At 36.4% G+C, this 14,328-nt stretch overlaps 1 protein-coding gene across 1 annotated transcript in view; it reads left to right on the forward strand.

Moving 5' to 3' along the window:
- LOC149803119 (nucleoredoxin-like) overlaps positions 1-12,726 on the forward strand; it is a 34,188-nt gene extending 21,462 nt beyond the window's left edge. The window contains exons 4-6 of the mRNA XM_089953887.1: positions 9,759-9,858; positions 11,233-11,438; positions 11,771-12,726. Coding sequence (XP_089810013.1) covers positions 9,759-9,858; positions 11,233-11,438; positions 11,771-11,911 — 447 coding nt within the window. The 3' untranslated portion in view covers positions 11,912-12,726. The remainder of the gene's footprint in view (positions 1-9,758; positions 9,859-11,232; positions 11,439-11,770) is intronic.
- Positions 12,727-14,328: the final 1,602 nt, after the last annotated feature.

The following is a 14,328-nucleotide window of genomic DNA, read 5'->3' on the forward strand; positions in this document are numbered from 1 at the left end:
ATTTTTTCGAGAAAGCGGTTTTATATATATTTTCTGCCACTTTTTGCACTGAAGACGGATTAATATCAAAATATTTAGCAGCTGAATACATTGAACGCAATATTATTTCTTCACCAGTTTCTATGTTTGTGGAAATTACCGCCCTCTTTCCGATTGTCTTACATCTTCCTGTATTACCACATGCAGAGTTCACGCTTTGTGTGACAACACGAAGGTTGGATAAATTATTGTTTTGAGGATCCCCGTCAATATGATCGACCACTAGACCGTCATTGATCATCCCATTATGACACTCATGCACAAATCTATGACAGAAATAATGTTTCTTCCCAACTGTAAATTTAAGATAACCATGATTATTAATACAGCCAACTGGTTTTTTTAACCTGTAGTGTCTGATGATACCATTAATATTTGATTCATAGTTTGTTATGACAGGATGTGGGACAAATATATTTTGCTCCATTATAATAATATTATTTGTTTAAATCATTGTTTGTCTGAAATTTTGATATATAATCCCCCACGGATTTTATAGCGTTTTCACCGCTATTATTTTTTTTTGTCATAATATCTTTTAAGTTCTCTGAACCGTTTTCCGCCGCACTTTCCACATAATTCTGTTTTTCCTCGCACTCCAGTACCACACCGCAGACACGGTATTGGTCCTAGACTTCCTCGTCGTATGTTTTGTGAGTGCATCCAACAAAATTCCTTTCTGCAGGATTTGTTGCATCGATTTACTGAGCCGATCATCAACCATCTGCATTGAGACATTGTATATATAATATTTTTTATTTTAAATATTTGTTTTAATTATATGAACGAGTTTGAGAGATTATCCCAAACTAGGCCTGTTAAATATAAATTCAACCTTGACAGATTATCTTCTGACTTGCCAGTGCGAGATTTGGTTGATCCGAAAAATAAAAGTCTGATCTCGAAAATTCACGACGCCAAGAAAGAATTTTACACGGATGGTGCATCTCATACATGGTCAACGTTCAAGATCATACGCAACACTGTCACGGACGCCACAATGAACGACAAGCGAGCGGCAACTATCATTAACTACATCGCTGAATACGAGGGCAATCAAAAATATTTCTTCAGAGTAAAATTTATTGTATTAACAGAAACAGGTAGTTGGATTATCCGTGACAAATATGATCCCGTCCTTGGCAATAATAAAACTGTCATATTAAGTAAAAATTCCAGACCGGGTCTACTGACGGGTATTGACAAACCGTATTATGAACGAGCGTATCCTGTAACAGCGGTTATTTATGGAATCTATGAGATAAATAAAAAACCCAACGTTGATAAACTAGCGCCGATGAAATTTTCAAGGTTAAATTGTGTAGCCGAGCGAGTAATAGAACACTTTACAAACGCGATGCGTGGAAATGGATTAACTGATTTAAGGCGTGAAAAAATAAACTCGTGGGCTGATTCAGTTAAGGATACCTGTGCTACAATAAAAGATGTTGCTGAGTTAGGAAAAATATTAAAATTTCCAATAACCGTAGCGACAATAACGGGAGAAATTCTGTACCAATCGAAATATAAATCGAAGGGAGCTCCAATAAATATTATCGATCATAACGCGCACGCATGGACTAACGCAGTAACAATATTTCCACGTGATCGAACTGTTAGATTTTACCCCACAGATAATTCTGGGGCAGATAGTATGTTTGATTTTATCAACGAAATAAGTAAAACCGATCCTGTATCGGTATGGTTATTTAAAAGTAATGAAGAAGGTAAATTTGATCAGTTTGTCAAACCAAACGGTGAAATATATCGAACAGAATCCCTCCATGACGAGATGAAAAATCTCGCGACGTTTTTACAGTGCAAGCACGCGGAAAATACTGACAAATTACTAACTAATTGTTTTACCGTTCCATCTGTTGCGGCTCATTTCGCCAGAGAGAGAAATTCATGGAAACCAACACGATTTGATTTACTCGAGGACGTACGCGCAAGTTGCGTCGAATATGGACATGGCGGATTATGGAATACCAAATATAATTACAATGATGTTATTTCGGTTGATATGGTTGCATATTATCCAGGAAGTTTTCTGGGATACGGAGATTGTTCTGTGTACTTTGAAAGATTTGGTCACCCAACAAACGAGATGACGCGAGTGGCAATTAATGGACCATTACCTGATTTTGATCTGACTGGATTTGCTTGTATTGAATCATTCGAGTTTAACGAAAATCTTCACAAGATTTGTTATGTTTGGTTTGGTAGACATTTTTGTGAAAAACGTTGGGCACCTATAGTTTTGTTACGATATATGCTAGATTGTATGATACTGACATCGTTGGTGGTCAGTGAGGCAATTATATCATATCATGCACAGACCAAAGTTTGGTTGCCCATGTCAGATTCTGAAGTTATTAGCGAGTTTAAGGAAAAATATCCTGATGTTTCCGAAGATGATATTCCTAATAAACTCAAAACCGCAAAAGATCTCGGTAGAAAAATTAGAGGTAAATTTACTCAAGGTGGTGCATATGATTATAAAAGACATCACGCACGATTAATTTCAGATAATGCCGAGTACGATTTTATAATCGCTGACACAACAGCGAAAAATATATTTGTAAATCGAGAAAGTGTTTATTTATCCGACGGAACAAAATTAGGTACGATCGTTAGTTACATAAATGACGTATCCCCGCAATATACTCATCTAAGATCTTCCATGTTAGCTTATGTTTCTATAAATTTATTATCGATGATTAATAGATTTCCTGAGACCGCAGTCAGAGTCGCAACGGATTCGTTTTATATTTCAAGTAAATATTTAGAACCTGTTATGAAATTTACAAGTAATGATGAACGATGGGGTTCGTGGAGAATAAAAAAGGAACTATTACACAATTATACAGAATCAGCAGATGTTCCAATGAGAGATTTTTATCGTAAGGGTAATAAAATATCAGAAATGTCGAAAGCACCATCGTTGAGTGATCCAATAACCAGATATAAGACAGAATATCTCAATGGACCTGGTGGATGCGGCAAAACAACTCGAACGATTAATGTTTTTAGAAATTCAGATATAATCGTGCTGACACCCACACATAGACTTGCACGTGAGATGAAACAGCGGCAAGTACAATCGTGCACGTATCATAGTTTCTTTCGGTGGCGCGGAGATACATGGACTCCTGAACGGATGGGAGAAAAATATATACCTAAAATAATTATTTGGGATGAGATATGCACGGTGTCATTGGATACATTAAAAACGTTTCTTGATTGGTTGTTGACGAAAAATACCGCTATAATAATGTGTGGCGATCATGGTCAACCGCCGCCTTTTGTTGGACCATCTCCACATGATTGGTTAAAAAATTTCGTTGATTATTACGAAGAAATAGATGATGATCATAGAGCTCTTGATGCAAATTTGAGGGAGTTTAAAAAATTAATCAGATTACAATCAAACAAAATTCAGTGTGAAATAATACGTGGAGTGATCTCAGAGACATCAATGAGTGATTTTTTGAAATTATGGAGACCCACCGATTTGATCGTAGCAAGTAGAAAAATAATCAGAGACGCTTTACAACAACAGTTATTTCAGCTGCATAAAGAAAAATACTCAGAATTACCCGTACTGTTGTGTTATAGACCATCAGATACACGAAAACAGAATATTAATGTTGATATTCCAGGACCCTTGACAGAGTCAAGGAAACAGAATCTCGTATTAAATGATATTGTCGCCGTTGATATCGGTGTGGTCGAAGATGCAATACGCGCTGACAAATCTCCATGGGTGTTGGGATACGCTATGACAATCCACTCGTCTCAGGGATTAACTATTTCTGACACACGAGTCTGGATTGTAGACGATCGCATCGAGTGGTCAAATTTAGTTTATTTAGCGGTATCGAGGGTCAGAAATATATCTCAATTACGTAGAATTATAATTCCTGAAATCGTTGATAAATTTAACATCATCGATGATGATATAATAAAGAAAAAAATTAATCGGATACAAACAATCTGATAAAAAAAATAAACACGACTTTGATCTTGATGTTGAATTTATTATTGAGTTAAAACAGCGGCAGAACAATCATTGCGCAAGTTGTAATTGTATAATGTTATGGCGATATTCGAGTAATGATTCAAGACAATTCACCGTAGATAGAAAAGATAATAGTCGCGGTCATATACGAGAAAATACCATGTTGACCTGTCTTGAGTGTAATCGACGTAGAGGCGCTGGCACCCTTAGCGCTAGCGCCTTGGGTGCTAGTTAAGTGATCGAAATCACTGAAGTGATCGCGATGGTAGTTGTGTATCCGCGGAAATTATTTGTAGCTGTTCACGTGTAAATCCACGCTGAGGAGCGGCCGAATCTAATCTGTAGATTGCAGGTCTGGAAACGCCTACGTTTCTCCCAGTGGATCTTGTCACGGTAGATATTTTGTGTGTGGTAACACTCCAAATAGAATCAGTCGCTCTTCGTTTACCACCTTCAAGTTCACCAGGCTCATATAAATATCTGACTGTGACATCACCTAATATTTTTTGTTTTCCAACATCTTTTCGTTGTGTTGGTATATTTATTTTTGTAATTGCATTAATGGGTTTCATGTTGGTTGTTCGTGTGATCTCATTATTTAATGCAGCTATCACGCTTGGTAATCTTGCCACCCATTCGCGAGATCTTTTATCCTGAATAAATTCCCTCGCGTATTGATATCCAAATAACCGCTCAGCAAGTGTTCGATTAAATCGCTCAACAATTGCTTGATCACGGTGAATTGCAGTATGACCTCGTCGTATTTTGGTATTATGTCGTTTCATCAGCGATGATACTGGACCAAGAAATTCCTTACCAGGATCAACCTGTAGTAGCTGTGGCCATCGCAGACCACCTCGTGGTCCGAGTCCTCGTTGATAAATTCGTTCAAACGCATCGGCTACTTCAGATGATGTTTTCGCTGATAGCGGCTCTGCTTCTTTATATCTACTTGCAACATCAACTACGGTTAGCGCGTATTTGTACGTTTTTCTACGCACAGTATCATGCGGTAAAAACAGAATATCAGCTTGATGAACTTCATTAGGAACACTGACATCGAAATACGCGTACTGAATTTGTTTAGGACGTGGTAGATAAATTTGCCATATTGCTTGTTTGGATAACCACGCTTTAGCAGTAGAATGTTTAACCGCTGCTGCATCAGCGAGTTTACCAATTGCTGCTTTGCCTCTCCAGTATCCAACTGGTGAATAATAAATTAATTCCATTATTAATTACCAGCTCCAAGCGCTAATTTACCTTTCATCGAGGATCTTACTAACCAATTAGCTAATGATTCTCTAATATTTTTATTTTGTATAGAATTTAATGCATGAATTAATTTCACATCTGCAATATGCCTATGTTGTAGATTTTGACTTTTATAAGCTACATCATGAGCATGACAAGCTCGATCAATAGCATTTATTGGTTCCTCGCCTGGTTTTGGTTGATCCTGATTATCGAGCCTGATATCGAGTCGAGTACCAGGACCGCAATAATTATATCCTGGTAGATGTTTTTCTCCACTGTATTTAGCCCATGGAGCACCTGGAAACTTTGACATCAAATTAGCAATATCACCACCGCGCTTATTAGGTAAAAATGAAAATTTCTTTCTACCGCATATAGAACATTTTCCACCGTACGCTATTTTTTTATTTTTTGTTATAACCGTAGCTAAATCAGTAGTTGGAGTTTTAACTTTACAGCGTAAACAATATAAATTCATGTTATAATATATATGGATATAATTGATTTCTCAGCAACTCGGCAGCGAGAGCCAGTTAAGCACCACCCTGCGTTACCGAACTCCATCAGAATGATCATCATAGGACCATCTGGATCGGGTAAGACGCAATTATTACTTAATCTGATAATGAGATGGTTGAAATGGGATAAGTTGTATTTGGTAGCACCATCCGTTGATGATCAACGATGTTATGATGTACTTAAAGATTTCAATGAAAACGCGCGATTACTGGATGAGGATAATGATGTTATAGAGTTTATAACCGATATTAATGAAGCACCATCCGTAGATTCCAAAGACGGATTTATTAATAATTTAGTTGTATACGACAATGTGATGCTAGATAAACAATCAAATCCAGCCAGAATATTTTCCCGAGGTAGACATAAAAATACAGACGTGATCTATGTTACTCAACGATATACACAAATTCCGAAGGTGATCAGAGACAACTGCAACATTTTAGTTGTGTTTAATGGCGTAGACACACACACGTTGCGAAATATTCATCAAACTTGGTGTGGTGGTGACATGGATATAATTAAATTCAAAAATTTCTTCTCACGAGCGCAAGCTACTCCGCATGGATTTATAACAATAAATTTACATGATCCAAGAACAAGATATCGTGTGGGTCTTGATAAAATATTTGGGTAACAGGGGAGCAGCAGAGAGGGGTGATGATAAAATTAAATTGAATTAAATAGATATCATTAATATAATGAACAACTGTGCGTGGCTGCGTCAAGGAACAACAGATAAATGCAACAAAAGGTGCCGTGGAGAATATTGCAAGAAACATAATTATCTTATAAAGAAAAACCTTCATGCTGGTCCACGAAGTTGTGTTGGTTGTAACAACGGTGTTAGAGGATTATATCAGATTTGCAAAAATTGCGGTGGAGATCGATATCGAAGTTTGATGAACTATTACAGAAAAAGAAAGAACATAAATCCCAAAATAGAAAAACCACCATCAGAACTTGAATATTACTTGAAACATAGAACAAATAAAGATGAAACAGATGAAGATGAAACAGATGAAGATTCCGAAGATTCCGAAGTTTCAGATGAAAAGAAAAATATTCATCAAATTTAAAATTTCTTTTACAACATGGATAGCAGCAGAGAGGGGCGTCTACAATTCTGTTTGGGACAAACAATAATCGTAGACGTGGTATTGACCTCTATGAAGGGTCACTATTTTTTTTTGGTAAAACACAAGGGTGACCACTCCCTTAAGTGGTCTGTTCACCCTCTCTGCTGCTTTGGGATTTAAGATCAGTTATAGAATTAAAATGACATCGCATGTGTATTTCTTTTATATACAGATTTATACTTTTTGTGAAAGTAAGCGCTTGTGCCAAAAGACAGTACAAACCAAGTTCAGTTAGTACGGTTTCTGGTGGAGGTGATGAAAAGGAGGAGGATTATAATGTATAAAAGCGAGCATTATTCAAGGATGTTGTTTCATCATTAGTGTATTAAAATGAAACGTGTGCCCAACGGAATATGCCTTTATGTCGAATATCAAAACCGATTATTCTTGAAATGCTTTTAGAAATATTAAGTTATATCTTAACGATTGGCTTTTTAACTTGAAGGATAACCAAATGATTGATTTCAGCCCATAATATTATATTGAAAGTAATTCCATGTTTCTACTTGTTTGTGTATCCATTTGTTCACGCATCTGTTTATTAATGGATCTATTTGCTCATGAAAGAATGTCTGAAGATTTCAATGTTTATTTTATTTGAAGGAAATCAAAATGGCGGACATGGTAGTAAATACGTTTGGTGACGTCAGGTGAAATCAACATATATAGCACTTCTATCCACCATTTAATAATTTTGTTTAGAAGAAAAGCAAGCTCAAGTGTGAATTCACTGTACACAGAACTATCGATTTTCATTCCTGACTGATACACCTATCATCGGTTCAATGCACATGTATATGAAGTGTACACAAAACATTTGTAACCAAGGACGTTTTACAATTGTATGCGTCTTTATTGCAGGTTTGAAATAATATTCTACATGTAGACCATTATTTAATGTTATTTCTCTTTAAAGTAATTATCATATACATTGCTAGTACGCGAACAAGTACTAATGTAAAATACCAACCAACTAATCACTAATAGCAAAGCCCCACGCGACACAGAATATTAGGAATCAAGATACTAGATCGCATAGGTCGGCAATGACTTCCCTGGCAAATTACATGCTGACACCCACCCACCCCAACACACACCTCCTGAATGTGAGTCTGGAAGCGTAACCGAATATCGATTAAATACGTCTTCGTGCTAGGAATACATATATACAATTTTGCCAAAATAAAAAAAAAAAATAATGGAAAAATTCACTCTAATTGCAATTTTGTGAAGGTGAGCATTACCTCCGTCCAAGGAAACCTGGGGGTGGGTCAAAAGAAAAAGGCCTGGACCCATCTCGCAAATAGTTACCATACGGCCAACCTGCATGCCAAGGTTGTTGGATATCTATCGAGCGGCTGAGGACTTAGAGTTACGGACAGACTGACGAACTAATAGAATATAAAATGGTATGAAATATCGTTAGTTTGGGATCATGAAATACGAGTTGTTTCACCAACCTGATATACAACGATTTCGACATAAAAACTGATACTTACAAAACTTCAACATATTAAAAATAAAGCAGCGCATATCAGCCGCAACAAAATACCAACAGTTATATATTTAATGGCGAATTTACGTCCAGTTTATGTCAGGGTCAACCGCCGCTGCCGTTGTCATCGTCATTGTAGAAATTGTTGGACCTGATGATAATGATGATTATATGCTTATTTCTCCCGAAATTTGTCAAAGATGTTACACATAATAAGGCTCTCGTCTCTGTATGGTTAGCTTGGATTTTATATGTGTAAAAATGCGTTTTCGTAGTCACCACATACACCCGATTTCTACCCTCAGTTGTTTTGTTTGTATAGGTGAAAGCTGGATGATAAAAATACGTAATGGAAGGAAGAGTGTTAGAGATATTACATATTAAATGACTTGCATCGCGTTCACATGAGTTGGTATGCAATTGTATTGGATCTGGATAGTAATTAACGGGTGCTGGATTGTAAGTTTATGTGAAATTACTACTAAACTATCTAACCTATGACCCACATATATCCCCAATCCATCATATGTTTGTATGTGTGGGTGTTGGATAGTCAAGGAAGGTGATGAAGTCCGGTATGATATGCTTTATCAATAATATTTACAATACATTTTGCATAGTTCAGTATTCGATCTTGGTCTGGTTGTTGGCAGAACCTGGCGTCGTTTAATTCTCTATTTGCTTCATTTATGTAGTCTTCCCTATTCATACCGAATATACCGGAGCCCATATCTGAAAGTTTGTTCGGTGGCGGTGCGGGTGGGGGGAGGGGGAGGGAGGGGGCATGTGCGCCAGGCGAGAGCTTCTTTTTAGCTGAAAATTTCATAGTATTTCACTTCACCTTACTGTAACGGGGACAATTCTTGACAAAACGTATATTTGGGGGTTTGGGGTTTGGCAACTGATATGAAACTTGTCTATGGCAAAGTATAGGCACTACTAAAGAACTCTACACACAGACATATTATTTGCAAGCATTGTTACCGTGTTTTTGAGGTGTCGCTTTCAACTAACGTGATGAAGGCCTCTAGATTTGCAACTGGGCTTGTCCATTATCTTTATATAATCACATTCTAAGAACACGATGAAGTCGCAATTTCTATCTATTCTATTAACTGGTAGTTCACATCGTCGAGTGAAGTGATTAAATAATAAATAGGAATGACCAGAGAACCGCAACGTGTTGAAAACAAAATATCCAGCGAGCAGGTATATAAAACAGTCGCTTGTTTGCCAGTGTTCAGTAAATAGGTTTTTGCCAACACTGTCAGCTTGAAGCATTCGATAGATCGTCAATATGTCCATTGTAGAGCTTCTTGGTTCTAAAGTGCAAGGAAAAGATGGAGAGGCTGATGTAGAATCCTTCTGTGGAGAAGGGAAATACGTGGGTAAGTGCACTGTCTGTGTGGTGTCTGTCTGTCTCTTTACACCCTGTTCTACATCCTTTCTGTCACTGCGAAGTGAAATACTTGGTTTAGTGTACTCTCTCTCTCTCTCTATCTCTCTCTCTCTCTTTCTGTTCATCAATATATAAATCATATCAATAACCGAACTCCCCTACCCCTCTCTGTTTAGTGGTGAAGAGAAATACCTAGGTTAATGTGCTTTCTAACGTCGGGGAAAATTTCTTTCTCTGTATCTCACTTGATATAGAATAAAAATGAAGGTTGACAACTAATGTATCCAACTTGGATCCAATTTTTCTTTACTTCATTTCAATTATCTTCAATTTCAATTATTTTCAAGAGCCACCTTGCTTATCCATTAAAAATCTCATCGGTTGTTGCTTAAAGAAGGCAGCACTGTATCTAATACCTGCATCCATTTTTTAATATTTAACGGTCACATGTACAAATTCACTGTACACAAAGGCATCGATTTTCTTTCCTGCCTGTTGCCCGTATCATCGGTTCAATGCACGTTTATGAAATGTAAACAAAACATCTGAAACCAAGGACGTTTTGCCATTCTATACAACTGACACGTGTCATATTGTTGTTAAATTATGAGTATTGTACATGTGTGTCAGTTCTTTTACCACCGATTACAATAAATTTGTGTCTATATCGCAGGTTCACAATAATATTCTACCTTATAGACCATGAACCAATGGTATTTCTCTTTAAAGTAATCATATCCACTACTAGTACGCAAACAGGTACGAAATATAAAATACCAACCAACCAAACATGAATCCCCTAGTCCTACGCGACACAGAGTATTAGAAATCAACATACTAGATCGCATCGGTCGGCAAAGAAGTGAAAACCACTTCCCTGAATTATCACGTGGTTTACTATCTCCACCCCAACACACACTCCCTGAGCGTGTGTCTGTGGGTGTAACCCGATATCAGTTAAATATATTGTGTTCTAATGGTGAAAAATACACTGGAATTTTCATGTATATTTACACTCTGAAATTAATAATTAGCATTATAGGTCTGGGTTAGAGGTGGGGTGGGATGGGTGTGGACTGAAATTATTATATCGTGCAGTAAGTTAAAAAACAAAGCTTATATATATATAGATACAAATGTCAAGGCGGCGAATGGCAATCATAGTACGCATGTGTCACTTGTAATGACTTTATCAATTCATAGTACGCATGTGTCACTTGTAATGACTTTATCAATTCATATTACGCATGTGTCACTTGTAATGACTTTATCAATTCAGCAAGACAATATAACCGTTTCTGGCCAATAAAGGGTGATATGAATGCTATGTACAAACATGTCTGTTCTATCTCTCTGACCGAAGGGTTGTATTTCTCTGCACACTGGTGTCCGCCGTGCCGTGGTTTCACTCCTGTGCTGGCTGACTTTTACAAGAACATCAAGGCGTCAAAAAAGGCAGGGATGTTGGAGATTGTCTTTATAAGTTCAGATCGGGATCAGAAAAGTTTCGATGAGTACTACGCCGAAATGCCGTGGAAAGCAATACCATTCAGTGATAGGGAAAGAAAGGTTTGTTTTTGTCTTTTACCAAAATTCCATATTTACCTTAATTGTGTTTAAATAAATGAATGTACGCACAATTTTTTCTGTCAATCCTGTTTGGGATTCTGTCTTTCTATTCGTCTGTCTAGCTGTTTATTAAATTAACAAGGTATCTGCATGTCTGTTTGTCTATCCGTCCAATTTGGACGACTGCCTGCCTGTATGTCTGTTGTAGTCATTAATCAACAGATCCTGTTCAAGAATCAATTAAATAGGTAGTTTTGTATATAAAAAAAATAGAGATCATAGTATCTTAGATTTTGAGAAAAAATATTGACACATTTCTGTTTATCTTTCAGGCCTCATTAAGCGAACACTTTGGAATTGATGGAATACCAACTTTTGTACTTTTGAATGCGAAGGACGGTTCCATAGTAATACCCGACGCCAACGAAAACGTAATGGAGGATCAAAGTGGGGAAAAGTTCCCATGGAAATAATTGTTTTAGACATGATAGTTATTGTTTAGAACAATTTTATACCGTTGTACAAGTGGCGTAGATGTAGGACTCAGTGCAACTGTTTCTATTATTTTAATACGTTTAGTTTATAAAGACACAAACAAAGAAACCTTTAATGACACGAATAAGCATACATTTTAATTTGCTGCCTGTTTTCTTGTTACAAGTGTTTTTTTAATAGAAAAGATTTGAGCTTGCCATCAATGCCCTATTACATTCGATTTTTGTTGCAATCTTGCTAAGAAATCCGTAGCAAACGATGGGCCTGTACAAAAGATTTTAGGAAGAAAACTCCAAGGGAATTAACAGATAAGCATGACATTTAAACCTTCGACGCTTTCGTGGTGCTTTGTATACCATACAATAGTTTTAGTTGTCAGCTGAAGATCATACAAGATTTTGCCCGTACTCTGTTGCACCACGAATTTTGAATAAATTAATTGCTATTTCAACGCATTGATATTCAAAATAACATGTATATTCCTCGCTTTTGTTAAATTTTTATGTTGTCTTCCATTTAGGGAGAGGATGTTTTAAGTTGCCTGTATTGATTTAATGCAAGATTAGTGTAGGCAAGCAGCAAGTAAAATGTCGAATTTGGTAGTTTGTTTTCTTTGTACTTGTGTTGTAAAAATAAATGCTAAAAAGTTTGTTTTTTTTTAACTGCGTGGTAGGTTAGTAAAATGTTGGGCTTAAGTTTTGTCCGAACTATAGTTTCCTTTGAAATGTATTATTTCTTTAAAGACACTTTATATTTAATATTGATTTTAAATAAAATATAAAATGATTTAAAACTGTTTTCTATAATAAAATGGTGTGCTAATATATAAGATGCACAAAGTAATCGTAATATGGAAGCGCAAGCAGGCATTAGACATCCTTTCATCAGATGTTAAAACACCAGTCGAAACTTGACCCCAGCACAACACTGCGAACGCCAATGCCTGGATATGACTTGTCTACCTTTATTATTTACACAATGTAAATACTGTATTATCGAACATTCGACGTTTGTATTCCATCTACAAATCTTAGTTCATTCAGTAGCTATTTTAAAGATAACGCTTTTCTAATCAGACTTGAATCATTTAGTGCTGTGCTTAACCGTTGTTCCAGGTTAGTACCGGTAAATCTACAATGTCCTTGCGTAAGTATTTGATCAGATATTTATTTGGCTGAGTCTTTAACATAATTCTGGAATGAAGTTCCATGACACTGTTGTTTGGTTTACGATCAGTTGATCCCCTGCGAGTCCTGTGCCTAGCAGGTCCCGTTTGTATCATGATGGGACTGGAGAATCCAGACACGAACAAAACCTTTCTATGTGCATATGTCAACCTGGCAAACCATGACTTTTTTGTTTCTTTCCTTTGGTTTCTTCCCTCTTTTTTTTAAAAAAAAGGATTATGATCAGTACTAATGGGTGTATTTATTTATCAATCACTTTGTTATAAATGTTATTTATTAATTACATAGTTACTTCGGGGCCACACTTTGCTTTTAATAATAGGTCAAGATTCGTAGTGCCTTACGTGACCCGTATTAAAATCAAGCAGACTTGGATATAACTTTCTGAATCTTGCTGACGTTCTGGCACATGTATGTCAAAACTAGGTCCTGATGTCGTAATAGCATCGATGACCATTATACATTTTCTGGTAACTGAATCCACTGGCCCACAATGCAACACAAATTACTTTTGGTACTTTTACAAAACCATAACCGATGCAATGGACATTAATGACTTCCGGTTCCGACAATAACCGTAAATGTGCAACCCAATGTCATCGATATATAAATACACGTATTCATATTTATCATAGTTCTCAAACAAAACAAGTCTTGCGTTACACTGGTATAGACTTGTCTAAGAATCTGCGTTTCTCTTTGAATAATTGATTTACAGGAAACAATGGGGAAAAAAGTCTTCAAGAGTCTCTACCGATAACTTAGTGCGGACAATATCTCGGAAAAACCGTTTTCGATCACAAGAAGCACTACAATGATCAAGTCAAACATGGATTACGATTACACTTTAAGTACGAATTTGTATCGCCAAATCTTTAAAAACATAAAAGAAAGTTCACACATTAAGGTGATTTGGTCTCTGTAAGGCTGATAGTATTAAAACCTCAACAGACTATTTTTTGACGGAACTGATACAATATATTAAACTTTCTTGTTTGAAAGATTTTATCAGAAGTTTGAAGGGAGACTGGTTTTGTCTCATTATCAGCAGATATCAATGACGCCATACTTGGTATGTAATTTCCTGTGCTTGTGAATAGAATGTAATGATACTTGCTATTTTGCTTATATGCTCTTCGTAAGAATTGACAGGTACATATAAAATTAACTAAAAGTGTTAATTTTAATTCTTAATCTTGAATTTATTA

The sequence above is a fragment of the Sinohyriopsis cumingii genome, chromosome 3 (assembly GCF_028554795.1).
Source record: "Sinohyriopsis cumingii isolate HCF-2022 chromosome 3, ASM2855479v2, whole genome shotgun sequence".
Classification (NCBI taxonomy): domain Eukaryota; kingdom Metazoa; phylum Mollusca; class Bivalvia; order Unionida; family Unionidae; genus Sinohyriopsis; species Sinohyriopsis cumingii.